This window comes from Abramis brama (assembly GCF_963993115.1).
Source record: "Abramis brama genome assembly, chromosome: 23".
Classification (NCBI taxonomy): domain Eukaryota; kingdom Metazoa; phylum Chordata; class Actinopteri; order Cypriniformes; family Leuciscidae; genus Abramis; species Abramis brama.
Window position 1 is genome coordinate 7,291,924 of NC_139985.1, and position 23,319 is coordinate 7,315,242.

At 39.4% G+C, this 23,319-nt stretch overlaps 1 protein-coding gene across 1 annotated transcript in view; it reads right to left on the minus strand.

Moving 5' to 3' along the window:
- The window catches only part of thsd7bb (thrombospondin, type I, domain containing 7Bb), a 61,899-nt gene extending 40,888 nt beyond the window's left edge, over positions 1-21,011 (minus strand). The window contains exons 1-2 of the mRNA XM_084101172.1: positions 20,760-21,011; positions 6,181-6,331 (exon numbers count right to left, since the gene is read on the minus strand). Coding sequence (XP_083957298.1) covers positions 6,181-6,307 — 127 coding nt within the window. The 5' untranslated portion in view covers positions 6,308-6,331; positions 20,760-21,011. The remainder of the gene's footprint in view (positions 1-6,180; positions 6,332-20,759) is intronic.
- Between the last annotated feature and the right edge of the window lie 2,308 nt (positions 21,012-23,319).

The following is a 23,319-nucleotide window of genomic DNA, read 5'->3' on the forward strand; positions in this document are numbered from 1 at the left end:
GCTTAGATACGGCGGATCGCAGGCAGCGATAACTGGCCGTTTTACACACAGCGTCCCGGTGGCTTTGGACGGGGAACATACAGTGTGGGGCGCGACGCTTGAAAGCGTCGTTGGGGGCGAAGTATTCGAAAGGATGTGTGAGCGCGTGGGGGCGGGCACAGCATCTGTACTCGTAACATGACCGGTCGTGAGGGGTTGTGTAACAGAGCGGGCAGTGAGTAGGTGTGGGCACAGCGGGGTGGACACGTGACCTACTTTTAACGCTCGAGCAGCTTCTGCCTGCTTTATGCGAGCGGGCTCTGTGAGAAACACGGGGTTTATGGTGCTTGTGTGCAGAGGTGAACACAGATAAGTGGGCACATTTACTGCATTTGAAACACATACAGCGCGAGTCGCGCGACCAGGCATAATGCTCTTTTCGAGATATCTCTGGGTCGCCGTGAAAACGGCGGTTGTGTGCAGGCGAGAGGGTGAATTCACCGGCTCGTTGGCTGCGAGATGAGGGTCTGCAGTAACCGTAGCAACGGGGACTGACAGAGCGCGAAGCTTTGACGATGGTCCGGCCGTGGCGGGACACGATCGTCGCTTCTTTCCTCGGGCTAGGAGGTTTTTGCAGGCTCAGGCTTCACCGCGATCCTCTGCCGGGGTCCCCGGGGAGGAGGCGGCCTGACGCGGCTGGTCGAGCGAGAGCGAGGGCGGCCGCCCTGTCGTCGCTGCGAGGACGGAGGTCGAGCTGGGCGCTGGGCAGAGGTTTGCGCAGGCTGGTCACGAGGACGGCGTGCAGCAGGCCTGGAGCGCCGAGGCAGAAACAAATTCATAGCCTGTGTGGTCTTCTGAACCTCCGAAAAGCGGTCCACGATCCCGTTTACCGCTGGGCCGAACAGGCCGGTGGGGGAGAGGGGGGCATTAAGGAACACCGCGCGCTCAGACTCCCTCATATCCGCGAGCGTGAGCCAGAGATGCCTCTCTGCGACAGTCAGAGAGGCCATGCACCGTCCAATGGCCTGGGCAGCGGATTTCGTGGCGCGAAGGGAGAGATCCGTCGCGCTCCTCAAATCCGTGATGGAAGCAGACTCCGAGCCCTTCTCATCCAGATCACGGAGGAGGTTAGCTTGGAGGATCTGCAGTATGGTCATAGAGTGGAGTGCAGAAGCAGCCTGTCCGGCGGCGGAGAAAGCGCGGCCGACGAGGGCTGATGTGGTCCTGCAAGCCTTAGACGGGAGGGCAGCCTTTGAGCGCCAACCAGAGGGCAGGCAAAGGTGCGCTGCGACCGCCTCTTCCACGGGGGGAATGGCATTATACCCCTTCTCAGCGGCGCCGTCAACATGTGAGAGCGTCGATGAGGCGTGTGAAGAAACTCTCGCGGAGAATGGAGCATTCCACGATTTAGAGAGCTCGCTGTGAAGCTCAGGCAGGAAGGGCGCGGTTCTGGCCACTGGCTGTCGGCGGCGATGATGAAGAAAGCAGCCGTCGAGTCTGTTCGGTGCTGGCTCCTGAGGAGGAGACCAATCAAGGCCCAGCTGTTCAACAGCTCGCGTGAGGAGGCGTAAAAGTTCCGCGTCCTCGCCCGCTCGAGTACGGCCCGTCTCCTGGACTGAAGAGGAGGCAGTAGACCACTCCTCGCTGTCAGAGGCCAGGATGGAACAGCTGTCTGCGGCGCGTTCATCAAACTCGTCCGCCTCATCCCCTGAAGCGGCGGCGGCGCGGGCGGGAGCCGGCGGCTGCGCGGGCGGGAGCCGGCGGCTGCGCGGCCGGGAGCCGGCGGCTGCGCGGCCGGGAGGGGGGGCGGGGAAGGCGAGAGGGAAGCTCGAGGGAGAGGATCCGGCGAGCTTCGAAGCGCCTCGTCGGTCTCCGGCGGTCGCTGTGAGCGGTGCTTCTTTTTGCGCGGCCCAGCAGGGACAGGCGGAGCGACATCCTGGTCGAAAACTTCAAGTCGAGCCCGCAGGGTCGACATTGAAAGTTCCTCGCACTCAGGGCAGCCGCCCGTGGAGAGTGCGGTGGCGGCGTGCTCGCGGCCCAGGCAGAGAGCGCAAATGAGGTGGCGGTCTCTGTTGCTGAGCGGAGCGCGGCACGAGCCGCAGGAAAAACGGAGCATTTTGAGAAAAACGCCCCGTGCTCTTTTAGATAGAGAGAAAAGTGTGTCGCAGTAGGCGAACACACAGCAGTAAAAGGATATGACGGCGGATAGCGTAGCAGGCACGGAAGGCTGAAGGCGGCGAAGGCGGCCGGCTTCTCCAGGCGCTGTCCTAGGCTTGCTGGTCGCTGGTTTCAACGGCGGCGGCTCTCAAGATCCAGCGATGCGAAGAGCTTCGCTGAAGACAAGAAAATCAGATTTTTTAGCCTCTGAGCACTGGTTATATACACGCTGGCCACACCCATTCTGACGGTTAGAAGGGTGGCCACGTTTCAGAGTGCTCACTGATAGGCTTAAGCAGTTGCCGCCGAGCAGCCAATGAGCACGCTTATACAGCCTGCCTAGGTCTGCCGGCTGCCGCACTGCGTTGACAATGAATACAAAATTAAGGATAATTTTTTGGCTTCAGATCTCGAAGAAAGAAGACTTTCCCGATGCGTAAGCAACTTACGCAATACGAGAGAACCTCTCGTAAGAGAACTCAAGAATTTGCTCTCCTGTCTCCAGTATATTGTTCCTCATTTCTAGGAAAACTGAACAAAATTAAGCACACATGAAAAGCTCAAGAAAATCAGACCTTGAGTATAAAAGAAAGTGTGTAGGTGCACAAATGAGCCCTTCTTCATAGACAGAACAAAAGTGGACACACTCCTTCAGGATGAAACCAGTATCGATTTTACATTCCAGGCATCATCACCCCTGCGGACCTGCAGAGCTGCCGTTCGATCCACACACAGCACTGGAGTAGACCTCTGAGAACTGACCACTGCTTCACAGAAAAACATCAACATCCTTATCTCATCCATACTTTATCTATAAAACGTTTTCACAGTTGCCTTCATTAGCATTAGACCTGTTGATATGTCCATGATCCAGCCATCAATCATAACTTAACCATAACAAGGGAGTCAACTTTTTAAAAGACACTTCTGAAACTGAAATTATCTTTTGGTGCCCTCTAGATCAATTACTGAAATGTCCATTTTTAAAACAAATCTGTGATATTTATGATATGTAAATCGATTACAAATATAAAAATTTCAAAATATTAAAGTAGCTATGTTTTGTCTGACCTGATACTAACTTACCAAGGCTGCATTTATACAGTAAAAAAACTGTAATATTGTGAAATATAATTACAATTTAAAATAAGGGTTTTGTATTTGAATATATTTTAAAATGTAATTTATTCCTGTGATGGCAAAGCTGCATTTTATTACTGCAGTCTTCAGTGTCACATGATCCTTCAGAAATCATTCTAAGATGATGATTTGCTGCTCAATCAACCTTTATTTTTTATTATTATCAATATTAAAAACATTTTTTTATGACAATTTTAACAATGTAACAGTCTTAACTGTCACTTTTGATCAATTTAATGCATCCTTGCTCTGTAAAAGTATTTATTTCTTCCAAAAAAATTTAAATAAATTCTTACTGACCCCAAACTTGTGAACAATATGTGAGAAAGCTCTATTAAGATTAAAAAAAAGTTTTTTTCTAAAGAAATGAAAAGTAAATAAATGTTAAAAAAAGAGAACACTTACAAAAAATTAACATGAACTTGCATCTTATGTCGTTTTATGAGGGCCTCCATGTTCAGATCCAATGACCATCCAAATACTGCTAACTTTTTCCCCTATAATCTCCCTGTTACTGGACACTTTTGCTTGTGCAATAGATTAATATGAATTTTTATTTTTGGGTAGACTATTCCTTAAAGGGGACATATCATGCCAAATGCACTTTTTTAGCCCTTAAATGCATTTTGTTGTATATTTGGAGTGTTTAGAAGTACAGAAAATATGAAATTATTCTCCTCAGGTGCTTCGTTGATATCTTTATATTCTGTTTTGGTCATATTTTTCAACCTGTTCCGATTTTTCTGTTATCTATGACGTTTTTTGAACTATTACATCACAGTATTGCAGCGGAACTGCCAAATAAGGACATTGACTTCCGGCCCAACACTTCGAGCAATCCGCCATTTTTATTTCTCGCTGCAATTTTGTAGTCCAAGCTAAAGGATGCAGAAGTTACGAGAGGGTAAGTTAAAATGTTCGGTTGTTGGATGTAGTAACCCACACGCTTCATTACACCGTCTAATGTAGATGAACTGCCGCGCTTGTGACAGTGCGCATGTTTAACTGAAAGAACGAGCAGAGAGAGAGAGACCCCCGGTCGCGCGCGCGCTCACTCTCTCTCTTCAGAGCCAGGCGAAAGTGTAAACAAGACATCACCGTCTCCAAACTAGACGCTGTCTTGCTCTCTCTCCCTCGCACATATTAATCCAAATAAATCGACACGGTGGTAAAAGGTCGGAAGACCAAAGTTTCATGTGTAAATACAGTACACACCATTGCGATACATCCATATGAAGACGTTGTTCTACAGGTTCGTCGTCTTCATTTTCATCTCGCTCCTGCTCCGACTCTGGCTCGAACATGTAAGGCTGGCTGGACAAGTCTTCCGTTGTTGACATTTTGTTAATAACGTGTGAATAAAAAGTTTCTGTGCCGCTAGATAATCGTATCTCTGCTATCAAACTACAAAAATGGCCGAACGGGGTGGAGTTGAACCGAGTGTGGGCGGGGTATGAAGTGTCTCAATTGTATTTAAAGAGACCGCACCAAAACGAGTTGCTCTCAGACGCACATCAGAAAAGGGGTAGAAAAGGGGCCTGTGGAGCTATAATAATGAGGAATTCAGACCCAAGCATTGCAGTTCCGCTTTATATAGACTACAAATGTATGATTTATATGTAAAAAGGAACAATTTAAAAGCATGATATGTCTCCTTTAAACAAGAGTGGTCAGACATTTCAAACCCCCCACAATTTGGTCCCTGCATTCAGTCAAGGGAGTTAAATGAAGCTCATTTCTGTGTCTATTTACTGAGAATGGCAGTCGCCTGATATGAACTTCCTGTCTGAGGTCTTCATAGCCAAATGTTGGATGTTTTGTTACAAGTACTGGAGAAGTGCTTAGTTGTGGCATCTTGAAATAAGCTCAGAGTAGCTTGGATGCGCCGGACGGCATTAATAGGACAAGCAATAATCTTCTGTTCTTTGTGAGCTGTCAATCTCCCGCTTAACAATTGTTGCCATGGCGACATGAGGAATTCTCAGTGCAACTCCAGCTGGATGTAAGATAGATCAGACTTCACAGATAACACAGGCAGATGGTTTCACAGTTTTCTGAACTGCCGTACATACATGCCTGCCGATCCAAGATCTGAGGCAACAAGGATCAATATCCAACATGGACCACTAATTCTGTTTTTTATTCAACACTTCTGTTTCCCTCTATCAATTGCAGAATAGAAATGTGAATTACCTTGCTTCTTGACTGAATGTACTGTACCAAAAATGGCAATTCACACATTTGATTATGCAATCCCAATAATATATGACTTCTCCAACTGGATCTGACCACAGAGTGTCAGAATTTTCTGGCTCAGGCTGTGAATGGATCTTACAATTCGCATTTCTGAAAACCTTGGAATAATTGATGCAGTTTTGTCTGTGTAAATATCACACAAGTTTACCCTGTGCACTTAAAGAATGAAAATGATGTCAACGTTTACCTACCCTCATACCGTTACTAATACTGTATGACTTTTATTTATTTATTTTTTTAAGGCTTTTTTGAAGGTTATCTTGATCGTTCTCATATCAAAGAGAGACTGGTAGTGTCAAGATCCAAAAATGACTAAAAGAAACGACATTAAAGTAACTTGTGCACCATGTTCCAAACTTTTGAGTCATTGAAAACCTTAGCTCCCTATAGCACTTTCATGAGAGAAATGTCTGAACAAATAGTTCTGTTGATTTGGATTTTTTTGGCCATATTTTTCCAAAAAAGTCTCCTTTTGTGTTGGTTCTACAGAAGAAAGAGAGTCATACAGGTTTGTAACGACATGACAGTGAGTAAGTGATGGCAAGTAATCATGGCGGAAAAATACTCATAATTCACCTAGGGACAGCGCAAATTAGTTTCTTCCTGTCGTCCCAAGAAGAAAAAACTGAGGAAATATTGGCAACCCACCTGTATTCCAGATGTACTGGCTTCTTTTCGGTGCTTCTGCCACCAGTGGAAGAGACATTAGTGCAACATAAAGGAGAGAAGCCCACAGGGAGAAGATAACGGTAATCTCATGCCTCAGAAATGCCATCTCTTGTCAGAGAGTCTATCGAACCTGCAACAGAAATACACACAATAGTTACAAAGGTCTAGAAAGAGAAGACATATTATGTACAATTGAATGGAAAATAAAATACCACAACCTTCACATTTTTATATTGTCTGAAAAAGACTTTCATGCACATTACTTTGTTGTGGGTGGTTATTATGAAGTGGTTGCATACTGGACAAAGTTTGGTTTCTAGTCCCTCATTCAACACAAGTCTATGGGATCTGCATAGCATCTGATCACATAGAATTTTTTTTTATCAGAAATATAATTCATTTATCCATTAAAGGAAAACATATTATAATATCACACAAATATTTGTTATGTGAAGTTGTCTTCACATTTTTGTGTCTGTTTTTGAAGTCAGTCTTGAGTTCAAAAGAATTTAATTTCAACAAATATTGAATTAATTTCTATTTCTAAATGCTTCAGAAAAAGACTGAATTTTTTTAGACTGAATTTAAAATGAATTTAGGAACATATCTAAAGTCTGCAAAGGTTCTGTGACCAGCAAGTTATTTTCTTTAGGTGAACATTTTGAACACATTACATTAAGTATTTTCCCCCGATATTTTACATACAATAACCTATATCGTCAGAGAGAATATTAACTGACCATCCACTATTTTGGCATTGCTATGGTTTGCAAAGTCTTTTTTTAATATTAACATACACATTTAAATTTAGGGTTAGCCTGATCAAGAAAATAACATAGTTGGCCAGACAAGACCTGCCAATGAATGATGAGTCAAAATGGTGAAATCTCCTAAATAATCAAAATTAGTACTAATGAACTTCCAGCCACAGATCCAGGTGTGTTTCATTACCTAGATGTTGGTTTCAGTATTTAGAAGTTGTAGCACAATCAATCAGAGGAAGTGAGAAATCTAGGAGAAGAATACCCCCTTGGAGACACTGAACACATTTACACGGAAGCTAAACCTGTGAAATCCTTCCTCTGTATCCGTTTCTCTCCCTCTTGTCTCGTTTTATTCTTCTGTCTCTAAGGCACACATAAACACCTTCCTGAGGGGGAAAAATGTCCATGCAGTCTCTTGAAGGGAATTCATTGGCACTCGTTAGAGCTGACTGGATGAAGCGTGTGCTCTGCTCAAGGAGAACATTTAAAGAGATGAACAGGACACAAAGAGCCGCGGCTGATTCCACTCAGCTAAATTATGTCTGCCACATTCCCGCCATGTCAAATCCGTTACTTAGGGGAGAGAACAAGGTTGAAAAGAAAAGGAGCTGAGGTTTTTTTTAGCTGAATGACTATATTACAGAGACAATAAACTCCAAACTTCAATTACTAATTGTGGATCTCCACTGGAACATCTCTTTCAGGCAAACCGTTGTCAATTAACCGTCGGTATGAAGGATGAGAGAAGTCCTCTAAGAGTGGACCTAAATACAGTGTGTGTTTGTGTGCTTGCGTACATCTCCATCAATAACTCAACAAGTTTGTATGGTACTGGATGATAATTTGGAATAGAACAGTATTGTATGGCATACCATGCTATGGTATGGTACAGTACACTATAGTGCGGAATTGTAATAAAAATAAAATAAAAAATTAAATGAAAAAAAGTCAAAATAAAATAAAATAAAAAATTAAAAAATAAATAAATGAATAAAATAAAAATAATCAAGAAAAAGAGTTATAAGATTAAGAGTTAAGAGAATATTTTCAAAATAATATCTGACGTTGCAGCTATACATAATTTATATTATATTTTATAGGCCTATTTTTATTTTTATATTATATATGGGGTCAAAAGTGATCAAAAGTGAAAAGTAAAGACATATAATGTTACAAAAAAATTCTATTTCAAATAAATGCTGTTATTTTGAACTTTCTATTCAACAAAAAACATTTAAAAAAATAGATCACAGTTTTAATAAAAAGTATTAAACAGCACAACCGTTTTCAACATTGATAATAATAACAAATGTATGTTGAGCATCAAATCAGCATATTGGAATGATGCTGAAAATTCTGTTATTTTAAATATTATTTCTCATATTACTTTTTCTTTTACTGTATTATTTGACCGCATTACAGTTCCATATCACTTTGCGTAGTTAACTGTAATAACGGAAAATAGGATACAAAACACGAAAAAACATGTGAAACAAGCCTGAGAAGCTGGGCACCTTCGGCAAATATATATACATAATGATGATGAGACATCCAATCACTAAAGTTTTAAGGTGAAAGTGTATATATAAAACTTTATACCAACCTCACATTTAAAAAAAAACACACCCCTGATTTTACTGAAGGTTCACTGGCTGCAATAGTCTAAACAGCTCTTATTTTGCGTCCAAGACTCTTTACTAGCCTCATGTTTGTTGGCTACTCAGCTCCATTACTTTCCACTGCATTTCCCCTGATGTTTCTGAGAGATAATTCCTCTTCTTTCTCCACATCTGTCTCTTCCCTTTGCCATAATCCCCATATCACTCCAATTCCCATCCAAAAATGTAAATCACATTCCATTCAGCATAACACTGACTGCATCCGCATTTGGTTAGCCGCCTTGGCTTTGTCATTCAGTTTGAAAGGCCTGTCACAACTAAAGTGAGCTTTGAGACACAGTTCTGCGCTCCTTTCCTCCAAGTGCTGTTATCTTAGAATTCCCTGCTCGTTCCATCGCGAGACTGTAGATTGACGCATAGCATTAAACATGTCTGTTAGCGCTGACCGGAGACTGGAGAGTAATTACAAAGCTAATCAGTTTCGACAGGGCTCCATTCACTCACGGGTTCTCACATGTGCAGACTCCAATGCACACACACACATAAAGTAGAAGTAGCGATCTACAAATGACTGCCTGATTAAAACACTAATTTTTCAAGAAGGGCGGACTGATTTGAGGAATTGCGGGGCTCAAGTATTCACTGAAAAGTTTAATTAAATAGTTTGTTTGGCTGATTAAATGGGTGCATCCTTTTCATTAAACCTAGAAATCTTCAGCTCTGTTTTGAGGGTCAAGAGGGTGTAAAGAGAAGAATAATGAACAAATTTATCTTAATCTCCCACATACAGGCATCATTAAGCCAATGGGAAACAACAATTCCCCCTTCCTAATATAAGAGGTCTATTCCAGGCGGTCTCTTTCAGTCGTTTTAATATATATATGCATGCATTTAGAAGTCTTTTTGCAGCTTTAATCATAGGAATAACAAGCATTCATTTCCATGGCAATTTTCAGCTGGGTTTGCAGGACGTCTCACTTCTTGAAATCACATTTCACCTGCTAGAAGTGCAATGACATTTTCATAACGCCACCCTTGGAATGCCTTCTCATTTAAAACATTTAACTCCCGTGTTAAAATGCATCCTTCCTTTGTAACGTCTCCCGTGCTTGAGCTTTAGAGTTGACTCAAATGTTCACGCTTCAGGTGTGGAGGAAATCCAAGTTAAATGCCAACATGACTCACCTTTGTTTAACCTTTACTTCAACAGTATTGTAGTAATTAACCTGGAGGACAACTGAGCTAATCTTGCATTATCGCAGCGGCTGCTCTCGCAGATGTTGTCTCTTTATGAATCTTATAATTTTGTCTCTATCAACATAATTAACGAGTAAATGCATTGGTTACATTAATGGAGAGAGCAATTCCTAAAAGATCTTTCAAGTTTGGCATTTAACAATGCTCTTTCACACAATGCAAATTTTCACACAATGCTGAATCACACTGTTAAAAGAAAGATTTTGTAGATGATAGGTTTTAGTCTGGACCAAAAAACAAATGTCCATGATATTTAAAAATTTGCTGTTTATGCAATTGTATGTCCAGATCATTTTGGAATTTTCATAATTACAGTACCGTTCAAAAGTTTCAGGGTTGATTTTTTTAAAATGTTTTTGAAAGAAGTTCTTGATCCAAAAAAGAACAGACCTATATTGTGAAATATTATTTCTATTTAAAATGAACTGTTTTCTACTTTAATATATTTTAATTAAGCAATTACTCAATTTTTTACAGTTATTATTATTTTTTTTAAATTGCTCTAATATCGATGTTGAAAACAGTTGTGCTGCTTAATATTTTTGAGGAAATTTGATGCATTTTCTTTCAGGATTCTTTGATGAATAGCAAGTTCAGAAAAAAAAAAGAATACATTTGAAATAGAAATGTTTTATAACATTATAAATGTTTTACTGTTTTGATTTAATGCATCATTGATGAGTATTCATTTCTTTAAAAACAAAACAAAACAAAAAACCTTGGTGACACTTTACTTTAGGGTCCAATTCTCACTATTACCTACAGTAGTTATATTAGCTAGTACTTATTAGCATGCATATTACTAAGATATTGGCTGTTTAGTACTTATAAAGCACATATTAATGCCTTATTCTGCAAGACCATATTCTACATCCCTTAATCCTTCCCAATACCTTAACAACTACCTTACTAACTACTAATAAGCCGAAGCTAATTATGAGTTTATTGAGGCAAAAGTCGTAATTAGTAGTTAGTTAATAGTGAGAATTGGACCCTAATCTAAAGTGTGCCCAAAAACTCTTACTGGCCTTTTGAATAATAGTGTAAATGAAATAATAAAAAATATATTTTTTAAATAATTAAAAAATAAAAAAATAAAAATGAAATATTAATAAAAAAATTACAATGAAATACAAGTAAAATAAATAAATAATATGTTTAATATATTTTAAATAAATGTCTGTATTCCAACCCCCAAAAAGAACATGCATGTGTAATAGAACCAGATAGTGAGTAGAGTAAATCCCTGCTGTCTCCAAATAGTGTGTTCACATTAGAAAACAGACACCCAAGAGTCAATGGCGTCAACTACATTAGGTTACTTTAGTGTCAATGTCAATTCACATGTCACAGAGTGTGCAAGTTTTCTCTAATTCGGTGTGTGCGTTCATAAATATGTGCATCAATTTCCTGTTTCATCTTGTAAAAAGAGTCTCTGGGAGACGTGGCATGAGTCATTACTGGCTGGATCAGGTAACAGGCTTGACGGCACACTGTAAGCAGTGCTCGGTGACAAACTGACCTTCCCTGCTGTTGAGTCAATTACACTTCAATTAGGACACAGACCCTGCTGTGGACCTGAGCTCTGCAGCAGAAAGCATATGGCAGCTATGGCCAAACCAGCTCCAGCTCAGCTGGAAACGGTCGCAAAAACACTTATGAACCCAAGTGGAAATGAAAGAATCAATAAAACGTACTTTAAATAGGGTTCAAATGAGAGCTGTGCGCAGCTACTGGACTGAACATCTGTTCGTGTAATTTCCTTGGTGGCTGGAGAAAGCTAGGACTTAAACAGGATGAGGTGTAGACCTTTAATTGGGAAAGTGTATGAAAAATTGAGTGATTTCAATTACAGATACATGCAAGGGCTTTGAGATTGGCTTTCAGGCTTCAATACAGTCCACTAAATATATATATAAAAAAAGGGTCCAAAAATTGAATTCTCAGGCACCAAATTTAGCTTTGGCGAATATTTCAAAGTTATTCTTCAATCAGCCAGTCACTTTAAAAGAAACTGCATATAATGCATGGTTTAATTAAAACTGTTCCGACTGATAGTCTGACACTGATGTAAAGGACAAACCATTTATAAAAAATAAATAAAATAAATAAAAACACAAGACAAAACTACTCGTTTCTACTAAAGAAAACATGCTAGGACTTGTGAGTCTTCTAACATTATTTATCTATAATAAATAATGTATTATTACTATTATTATTTTAAGTGTAATTTAATATTTAGTAATGTAATATTTTGAACCAATAATAATAAAAAATAAATAATTTATAATTATATTATTATTATTGTTATTTTTATTATTATTATGTTATTACTATTATTATTAGTAGTAGTATTATCATCATCATCGTTGTTGTCGTCATTGTCGCTGAAGAACACATGCCAGTATTTGTGTCTTTATTAATCTCAATGAAAAAATATAAAAATACTATTATTGTTATTATTGGTTTTAACTTTTATTATTATTATTGCTTTATTAACACTAATTTTACAGTATATGTAGTAATGTAATATTGTGCAATATTAATAATAATAAAATAATAATAAAAACAATTAGTAATAAAATAAAAAATAAAATAATGTACCTGACTGCCTTAAGACCAAACAAGTGATTAAACCACCAACATGAAAATATGAGCAACACAATCATGTATCAGATATAGTTTCAGTAGAGATCTCATTTATGATGCTGCGAGTCACGTGGTATTCACTGGAGAAAACAGGAAAAATTGCATTGCCTGAGGCAAGAAAATATTGCTTTAATATTAAAAAAATGATGTAAAATACAATTTTGTGGCCAGTAGAAGATTTATGGCAAGTAAATTTACCATTGGCCAGTGCAGCAAAAATCTAATATTGAATCTTGTTCAAGTGCATCAGAAACTATGCCTTCTTTTCCTATAGCTGAGATGAAACTGAGCAAACTGCCATATTGAGGACCTCTCAGTGACAGCATCAGTCATTCAATAAAACAACATTGGACAAACAGCAAAGACTTACTGCTGCAGAACTGAAGAGACAGATCAAGAGAGAGAGAGAGAGAGAGAGAGAGAGAGAGAGAGAGAGAGAGAGAGAGAGAGTCTATTAGTCTTTGAGCTAATTTTCCACACAGATTGAAATACAGTTTTCATGTGTGCCACACTAATGAGAAATTCTGCATAAAAAAACAGACCGAAAAGTGGGTTTCAAAGTGATTCACTTAAAGCAAACTCAACATGTTTTTGAGTTGTCTTTGATTGTCTTTTCTTTCATCTTCATAGTCCCATTGTGATTCTTCGCCGCGAGGCTGCAAACTGGGCTCAGGATCTTTGAGAGCTGGAGTCACTGTCTCAACTCTCATTTGAAACAACAGAGAGAAACTCTCAGACAAATGTCGACACTTTAACCTTGTTTTTATAAAGCTTTCTTCTTTTATCTGTGAACGCTGCGGGTTTATGAAAGATTAGACAGTGCGTTACTGATAGATTTGGAAGCGGTCCTTCTGATCGCAGTGACAGGTACAGGAATACAAGGATGTATCTACATGCTCAGGAATAAATTGAAATGAAATGAAATAAAAAAAAAACATGGTTACAGGCCTACCAGAATATTAACAGCTCATGTGATGTCCGATTAATCCCATTGACATACATTGGGTTGTCTGAAGTCACTAGGTTGCTTCTAAAAATCATGTGTGCCGCTGTGGACACGCTATCTCTGCCAAACTTCAGATGCTTTACACACTTTGAAGGGCCGGACACGACCAGCTGCTGTCAGTCCTTTGATGTCTTTTTAGCATCACTAGGATTATCTCTGAAGTTCTCAGACTTAGTTTCACAAAGTCCTGGACCTCTCCATCGGAAGTTCCACAGCTTTGAGATCAAACAGCTGAATACTGGTGTCTGGTTAGCAACATTCAATTAGAATGATAAAAAAGACAACTGTATAATAGGACAGCGTAAACTTGTAAATGTGGATGTTCCATTCTAGATGTGAACATCAATCTTACGGCTGAGAAATGCATCTCAAAAAAATATTGTGCAAAAATTGTACCTTGAGGGGTACAACTACTTGTCACTGGTGTACCCTGAAAGGTACCCCTCTGTATACCTTATCTACCCCTAAAAGGTGCATATGGTACCTGCTCTGCATGAGAAGTGAGCAATGTGAAGCAACAAAATTGCTTCCATTATAATCAAGAAAACTGTCTATTCTGCAAGCAGCAAAACATATATTTACTGCATGCAAAATTGGTGAGTGAAAAAATGGGTGTTTTAAAAAAACACCTTAAGGTGCTAATATGCAGCTTAAAGCTACACTTTTGGTGTAATAAAAAAAAAGAAAAAAGAAACACATTACTTTCACAGCTTCCAAAAATTAATTATCTAATTATGTTGTATTAAAGAGTCACATCCCTGTGTCTATAAAATACTTTTATTTTGAAAATTCCGCTAAAAGTGGATAAATCTACCAGTGCATATAACTGTACAAATTTTTTAGCAAATCACATTATGTGTCATTTTACTGTAAAATACTGTCAAATTCATGTTTTTTTGCGAGTATAAACTATTAATTAACATAATTTACAGTGAAAAATAAACAGTAAAAGAACATTCAAAGAAGGAATATTTAACTGATTTAACAGTTCAAGTAGTTTGGTATATTAACATTATATCACTTAATGAAATATATCAACGCATTCTCATCCCAAGGCGTCATATACTGACGCTTTTGAAATTTCGTGTTATAAGCTATAAAATATATAGGCACCGTTATGTCATCCTGTAATACCCGAAACATAGTTACCATATTTTTTATGGTGAATTTAAGGCAACCATTTTTTTGTAGTGAGGAATCAACTGAAGCAAACGGAAATGTCGACCACACTGCACTGCTTTAGATGTGTCTGTCTAGTGTAAATCATTCTCACTCACCAACAATTTATTTTTGCACAGCAGATGCTGAGACTTTCTCATACGATGCCTGATACCAGGAACCTTCAAGTGTGCTGTAAATCAAATCAGTGATCAAATAAACCAAAAGACTGGAGAAGCATAAACTACCATAATGCTCGACCATGGACTTCAGTTCCCTGACTGCACTTTGTATAACTTGTCTTTAAAGCAAACACAGGTTTATTTTTCTCACATGAAGCTTGTACCTGTAATGAAAGTGGTAGCACATTCAAGATATTCTTTTATCAAGGTTCCCTGAGAATCAAAACCACAACCATTGCTAACAAAACGCTACAAGAACATAACCTTTTTCATTGCTACTTTCTGTAATGAGGAATAAAATTATGTCCAGAAAGCTTGCGACTATCACCGTTTTTCTTCAAATGCTAATTTAAGGTGCTTTCACACTAGTGCATTTGGTGTGCACCAAGCGGCAACCTCCCTGTCTCTCTTGAAACCAACACGGAAGTGAATTAAACGGCAATTCATCAACTGGCCACTTGAGGCTGGCTGCAAAAGTGAGTAAAATCTGCATCTCTCCCATGTTAAAATGCCCAACTTTACAGCAGAAAAAAACATGTTTACAGCCTGGAGCAAAAAGTGGCTTTGGTCTATACAGCTAATTTTGCCCTTCATGACGACTGTGAGGGGGGTGAATTTTTTTATAACTCATCCGTTTAAATTATATTAAGCCTTAAATTTCTGCATAATTAAGGGTGTCCACTTTTGAGTGACAGGTGGATTCCCGCTGCTGTGGTCATTAGTCATCATTAGCCGTTTGTCTGCTGTCTGTTAGCCGTCACGTTACCTCAGCTAATTGTCTGACTGTAAAAATAAATAAATTCGGGAGTGACGCGCTGCCAAGATGGCGACGGTCGGCCACGCCCACTTTAGGCTTCAAAAACCTACGGGTGACGTCACGGACACTACGTCCATATTTTTTTTACAGTCTAGCACATGGGTTTGAATGAAGTCAAGAGTTTGTTTGGATGATGTTAACGCTGTTTTCCGAACTCTGGTGCGCACCCGCGAACCGAACCATTCATGTGAACTGCCATATGGTTCACTGCTGATATGAACGCAATCGTACTAAATCGTGAAAGTGAACCAATAGATGATGTATGATTCGAAAATTTTTGAGCTTGTATGTGTTCTCACTCCCTTTCCTGACAAGCGTGACTGACACACTACAAGCAAAATGTTTATGTCATTTCTACTTGCCTTCAACAGAAATAGACTCCTGCGTTCTTTAGAGAATTTGTAGTACATTTGCAGCAGAGAGACGAAAGTGCCATTATGTGCTGACGCTTTGGAAACTACAATAACAAAAGTGTATAAAATAATTTGAACAGAGAACAGAGGGGGAAGGGAAGGGGAGGGGGGAGCAATCAAACGCTGGTACGGACCAATAAATCGAACCAAGTGTGAAAGCACACTTGTAGTTTGGTTCTCTTGGATATTTTTTGTCCAGACCAAAAAAAAAAAAAAGACTCTAAGGGTGTGTTCACACTCGGCATGTTTGTTTTGATTAAAACAAACCCTGGTGCGATTACTCTGTTAGTGCAGTTCATTTGAATATGTTCACTGCCAACCGAACCCTGGTGCACACCAAACAAGAATACCGAGACTGCTGAAAAGATCAGCTCGGTCTGCTTCCAAATTAACTTTGGTGCAGTTCGAATTAAATATGAACGCAACATGGACCAAGGATATGTAAACAACCAAAAACAGGAAGATGAGACCCTAAAAAGGACAGAATGCTCAAGCATACCTGTTTTTTAGTTGCGATGTTACCCATCATAGTTTGATACAGGCATCAGAACCACGTCTCCTCGCAGCAGATCTTCGTTTGTGTGTGTGACAGAGGGATTCTTGCCACTGTTTTGACTCCTTCACACATTTTATAAGCTCTTTATGAGTTCCCTGGTCAAAATACCATAATATGCAGGTTATGCATATACAGCGGGCAAGTTTGGCCAGCACACAGCATTGTTTTGGATTGTTTTGGTCTCAAAATAGGCAATACGTCATAAAAGCCGACCAATCAGGTTGTGAACGTATCACTATGCCTTTAGGTTCAGTGGTAAAAATCCCAATCTAAACGCTAAGCGGACCAGGACTAAATGGTTTTTTTTTTGGTCCGGATCAAATGAACCAAGCGAACCAAACTACTAAGTGTGAACACACCCTAATACATTTAGTCCTTGTTCGCTTAGCATTCACATTGTCATTTTTAAGACCAAACTGAAAGATACAAAAATAACACAATGCTGTGTGCTGGGCTAAATGTGCTCATTATTTGTGCGTACGTATGATGGCATTTTGACAAGCAGAGTTTATGAAATGTGTAAAGGAGTCAAACAGCGGCAGGAATTCCTCCGTCACAAACACAAAAAAAAGATCTGCTGCAAGGATACGGCATTTCTGACGCCTGTGCCGAACTGCAATGGGCAACATAACTCCTATGTTGTGCTTCAGCATCTGGTGACCTTCACCTTCTGTTTTTGGTTCGTTTAGATGTCTTTGGTCCATGTTGCGTTCATATTTCTGTTGAACCGCACGAGATTTCATTTGGAAGAAGACCAAGACCCACCTTTTCAGCGGTCTCGGTCCTCTTGTTTAGTGTGCAGGGTTTGTTTTAATCGAACCAAACCTGCCAAGTGTGAACACACATTTAGAGTCTTTATCCATATATGACATTTTTTTAAATCTGCGGACTGACTTTGATAGTCTAAGTGCCTGTTGTTGAAAAGTTGTGATCCACAGAATCAGTCAAGCCTGTTGTCGAATAAATGCAATTTTCAGCCATTAATATGACTGCGTACAAAGCTGCCAAAGCTAGAAGACCACCATAATTTGCTCTGCAAAATACAAACAGGTTTACTATACGAGATTTTTGTGGTTTTAGAGCTGAAATTCTGATGTTTTGGTAATGTTCCACATTCAGGGTCTGTAAACCCATACAGAAGGCTTGTGTTTGTGTTTGTGTGGTGAAGGGTATAATCTTAGTTGCAGGGTCAAATTTTTGGCAGGCGCAGTTTACAGAGGTCTGTGCCTGTTTGGATTATTTAGAGCATGTCTAGCTGCACCACAATGACCACTTGGCCTCTGCTTAGTGAGATGCTGAGGACGACCCAACAGCATTAATTATTCAATCGTGGGCTTTTTATAATTAAACTGGAGAAGCAGTCTCCTTTGAGTTTGGGGAGTTTTATGTCAAATCTATGTGTGTATGAGCGTATGCTTTGGTTTATACTGGATCCCCTGCAGGCTGAGCGTCGTAATGAGGTTAATTAGCAGATTTAAAGATATGATACAGACAGACACGCGTGTGAATAGCAATGAGTGCTCCGGCACTCCATGTTTGGATTGATTTCCGTGGAGAGGAAACAACACACAGTCGTGCTCGCTCTCACAAACATGCGTGCACAGACACTTTAGTCTCTCTCATACACCCATTTCAAATGGGAATTTACAAAACTTCATCTGACTCTACTTCCCAGATTAAATCAATGCTTTTCCCAGAGGAGAAATGATGTTTGGAAAAGTCTCTGAAATATAACTTTAATTATAATTACATCCCTTAATTATTGAATGGAACAACCCAAGCGAGGAACCAGAGGTGTTCACACCATGACAACACATTCAACATTTAATCCGACAGCACAATTGAAATCATTTCTGGACAAAAACAGCATAAATGCATCCTCTGAGAACAAAAATAAAGTCCAATTAGATTCAAATGCACTTCTAAAATTTCAAAAGACCAGTGCGCATATACTATGCCTGCCCCCCCCTCCCCCCCCTTTAAATGCAATTAACATAATATCCCCAGAAAAACTTTGATTACTAAGTGTCCCCAACTACTGTACCCATTCATATAAATTATGAAAACAATAGCATTAATTATGAATCATGCAATGGGCTTTAACTCTCACAACACTCACAACACACTCCAGTCCACAGCACATTCATTCAATCTTCTGTCACTAATGTGCACTTGTAACACAGGAATCGCATGTTCATGTCACAAATGCACACTGCACTATTCTCTCACAATGGATCTGAACAAAGCAACGATGGGCCCATTCCAAATTCATGACCCTCTGAGCCATAAAATGGATGCACAAATAGTTTATGGCTGTATATGGACACACACACATACGCACATCCATCACAACATAGATCTGTCAAAGTGACAGCAAGATTCCAGCTGGTGTGAAAAGAAAGGGAAGTGACAAAGGAAGAATGGAGCACAAATGGAGACATGAAAAAAAAAGAAGGACATAGGACAAAAATGAAACAAAATTTCACAAAATGTAAAATGTTGAGGAGTTGAAAGGGTGATAGGAGGAAAGTCAGACAGATAAAACAACAGACAGACAGACAGACAGACAGACAGATAGATAGATAGATAGATAGATAGATAGATAGATAGATAGATAGATAGATAGATAGATAGATAGATAGATAGATAGATAGATAGATAGATAGATAGATAGATGGAAAGAGAGAGGGAATAGGTTAAGAGATAAGAAATTAGTTTGAGAGAGGTGAAACTGAAAATTAGAGCCATTAGCAGCCCATCTGTGAAGACCAGATGACAGAAGACAGGTAAGCCTTTGCCTGCCTCAACCTTAGTGGAAAATTCAATTAAAAGTGGGGCAGGAAAAGACAGCAACCATATGTCTCATGCTCAGATGAGTTCTCTTTACAATTCAGGATGAAGTCAGCCTGATGACACACCAAATCTTGTAACCAAAGCACCTGCTTTTAACTTTTGTTTAGCACTTAAATCACTCGAAGAGACATGGGCGGATTGCCATCAAGGTCAAAATGCCCACGTAGATTCACATAAATGTCTTCAGACATGAAGAAAAACATCTGTTTATCTCTGCCCGCTGTTTTTGTCACTTTCTTCTTTGTTCTCAAAGGAGGGAGGCTTTATCGGCTCACTAAATTAGTATATTGACTGCCTGACGAGCTTGATAGAAACTTCTATTGACTGCCTAAAACAACCTGTGACTGGAATAGTTCATGGTCATAAAAAGCACAAAGGAGGTCTCTTCAATTCTCAGTTATTTCTCCTAGACAGCACTGAGAGCAAATTTTGACTTTCATAATCTGAGCCAACATGAACTAACAATGAACAGTTGTATTTTTATTACCAAAGATGAATAAAAACTGTAACAAATGCATTGCTTATTAGTTGATGTTAGTTAATGCACTTACTAATGCTAACTAATGGGACCTTGTTGTAAAGTGATACCAAAATAATGACCATTTTCAAACAACATTCCATGAACAATATTCCATCTGCCAAAGGTCACTCAAACAGATAGTCCCGCCCCCAAACATACGCCATTGGTTGACTCAATGTTGTGGTATCGGGCTACTCTAGACAAAAGCACCACAGAATCACAGTGTTTACAAGAAAGCAACCTACTTACTGCCTACTCTTTCTTTACATTAATCTGGAACAAGAAACTATATTTTGTTATACAAATACAATTTTTATATTAAAAGAAAATTAGGAAAATTACATGCATCACCTTTTAATTTACTTAATCTCACATATGTCTCCTCTAGAGTTTCAGAAGAGATCTCAACAATGTTCTCAGATTTTCCAATATATTAGTTTCTGCAATCAAATGTCAGAGATCTCAATATGAACTCAAACATTTTTCATCAAAATCTACCAAAAGCAACTTATTAGAGTTGCATGACGATACTTTTCTCATTTGTGGCGGTTTTAATTTTTCCTAAAGCATCCTAAAACAAGTTGATACCTGATCCATGATAACCATAACTGAAGCTATAAAAGAGCAGCCTTTGAGCAGTAAAATTAGAAATATACAGTAAAACAAAGTCTCACTGAAAAGATTGTAGATTATCATCAATCATATTGTCAAACATTTAAATACGCACAGGGTCTTTTACTTCTCAGACACACACAGAGCCTTACCTGTCCTCCAGCGTCCTGTGAGTTCTCCAGCCGGTGAGATGATGTGAGCAGCAGAATAGAAGTGATAAAGGAGGAGGACAGGGAGGTGAAGGAGGAAGATGACAGAGAGGAGGATGGAGAAAAAGTGTCAAATAATGAGGAAGAGAAAAGAGAGAGCGAGAGAATGACTGATTAATGTGCGTGAAAGACAGATAGAGAATATTATCCCAGTGGGAAGTCCTTGCTGAGGATAAAGTGGCAGAGAGGAGAGAGACAGAGAGGTGGGATTGTGTGTGGTGTGCGGACACTGGCAGCACTAGCTATCTCTCTCTCTCTCTCTCTCTCTCTCTCTCATTCGCCCGCTCACTCTCTCTCTCCGTCACTCTTCCAACACTCAACTCCCCCGCCTCCCCTTCCTCTATCTCATTGTCAAATAATGGATTGCCATTCAAAGCAAATCAGACCGGACTCTAAAGAGTTTAACCTGGTGATAATCTCATACATTTAATCAGATCACAAACATTTCTTGTTAGAATTTGTACAGAAAGCGTTCTAATCTCCTTTGCCTTGATAAAATGTTGAGATTTCATGCATCGTTAGTGGTGCTTTCTAAGTCAAGCTTTACTATTGCTCATAGTTTGGGATTCAGGGTGTTTAACCAAAAGGATTACTCATCCTGAAATGTTTATGCCATAAAAATGAATGATCGTGTGGCTATCATACTAATGATTTTTGCTAAAGCTTAAAAATTGCACTGGAGGATCCTCTAGAGACCACAATTTCAGAGACTTTCTAACCACCTAACAACCCATAGCTAATTTCGAAACCTCTAAAAATGTCAATGGTTCACAAAGGCGATCTATTGAAGCTTGTTTCTACCATGCATGGAATAAAAAAATTAAAAAAGGTAGTAGATAGAACCCAATGGAGCGATAGATAGAACGATAGACAGAACTATAGAATGATAGACAGACAGATGGATGGATAGATAGATAGATAGATAGATAGATAGATAGATAGATAGATAGATAGATAGATAGATAGATAGATAGATAGATAGATAGATAGATAGATAGATAGATAGATAGATAGATAAAACATTGTCTGGTGTGTATGTGGCTCTGGCCATATGTTCGTTTGAGAGTAAGTGTGTTATTTGAAGTGGAAATGAAGAACAAACTTTTCACAGAGAACTCAGCATCTCATTCAATGAATAGACTTCTCTTTGTCCTTGAGACCTGAGCCATTCACAGTTCATTGATCTCCTATTCTGCTCAAAGCCTCACAGCCCTCTGAGTGGAGTATTACTCACTTGTACTCATGTCTTTAGTTACATTTTTACACCTCTCATAGGTAATTTGAATGTCAAAAGTAAATCCCGTTCAGATATTCACAGCTTTCTGCGTGGAAACATTTGCGCTTTTAATAAAAAAGATAAATGAGTGATTTAGAACTAGATTTGTAGATTTGATTCGAGATCTGGCAAAAAATTATAATATAGACACTGGTTCATGTGTTCACACACACAAATCTGTGTAATATGAAGATAAACAGTGTTATGAATCTGTTTATTTCATATCATAGATTCATGTTTGATCATCCACAGGCCTGCTGGTTATTATACCATCTTTATGTAACTCTGAATGTGAATCAGGGAATCGTGCATTTCTCTTACACAGAACTTCAGATGTACTTTTGTGCATCCTTGGGTATCCATGACAACGACAGCAGGGGGGTGATGAATTCAGACTAAAGGGCAAAACCAGAGGCCAAAAAAAATTATAATGTTTAAAAGAGACACAAAATCCAGTAACAGCTTTTCTGTCTACAAGATTATAGCTTAGAAAGCATCACAGAAAGATTAGACACGGCTGCTCTTTATCCAGCACATTAATAAACAATGGTGCTCTCTCTCTGAAGCAGCCAATCAACTGCTGTTTCTGTTTATCACCTTGGCCGACTGTTGCTGAAGATGCAAGAGATGCCATCTTTTTGTGAACTGCTAACAATGCACATATCACCTTCAAAAATCATTTTTGATTGAGGCTTTTTTCAATACCAAAACATTATTACTAGACCCTAATATATATTTTACATACATTCATACATATTATACATATACACATGCATATAGATAGATAGATAGATCTATCGATAGTCGGACCGATAGATAGTCGGTCCGCCTTGCACTGGTTTACGACGTGATTTCAACTAAGTAGTTTTGGCCGGACTGTTTGACTAACTTACGTGTTTTCAACTGATAATCTAAGGCTACGTTTACACGGAAACGATCTGAAGAGAACACGCAAAAGTGATCACTTTTTTTCTGCGTTTAGATGATCGTTATGGGGGGGAAATCTGCGTGCATACGGTGACGCAAAAGTGTGTGAAATTCAATGTAGCATGCACTCCAGGCGGCTAGGTGGCAATGTGAAGCACTGATCGGTGCCTTCACTGTCTAGCAGACTTTTGCGTTTTTACCGTTTAGACGGAAACGCGACGGTGGAGCGTTTTTAAGATTTCCACTCTGGAGGGTGGTTTCACTTTTTTGCGTTTTTAAGCCCCAAAAACGTCGTCGCCA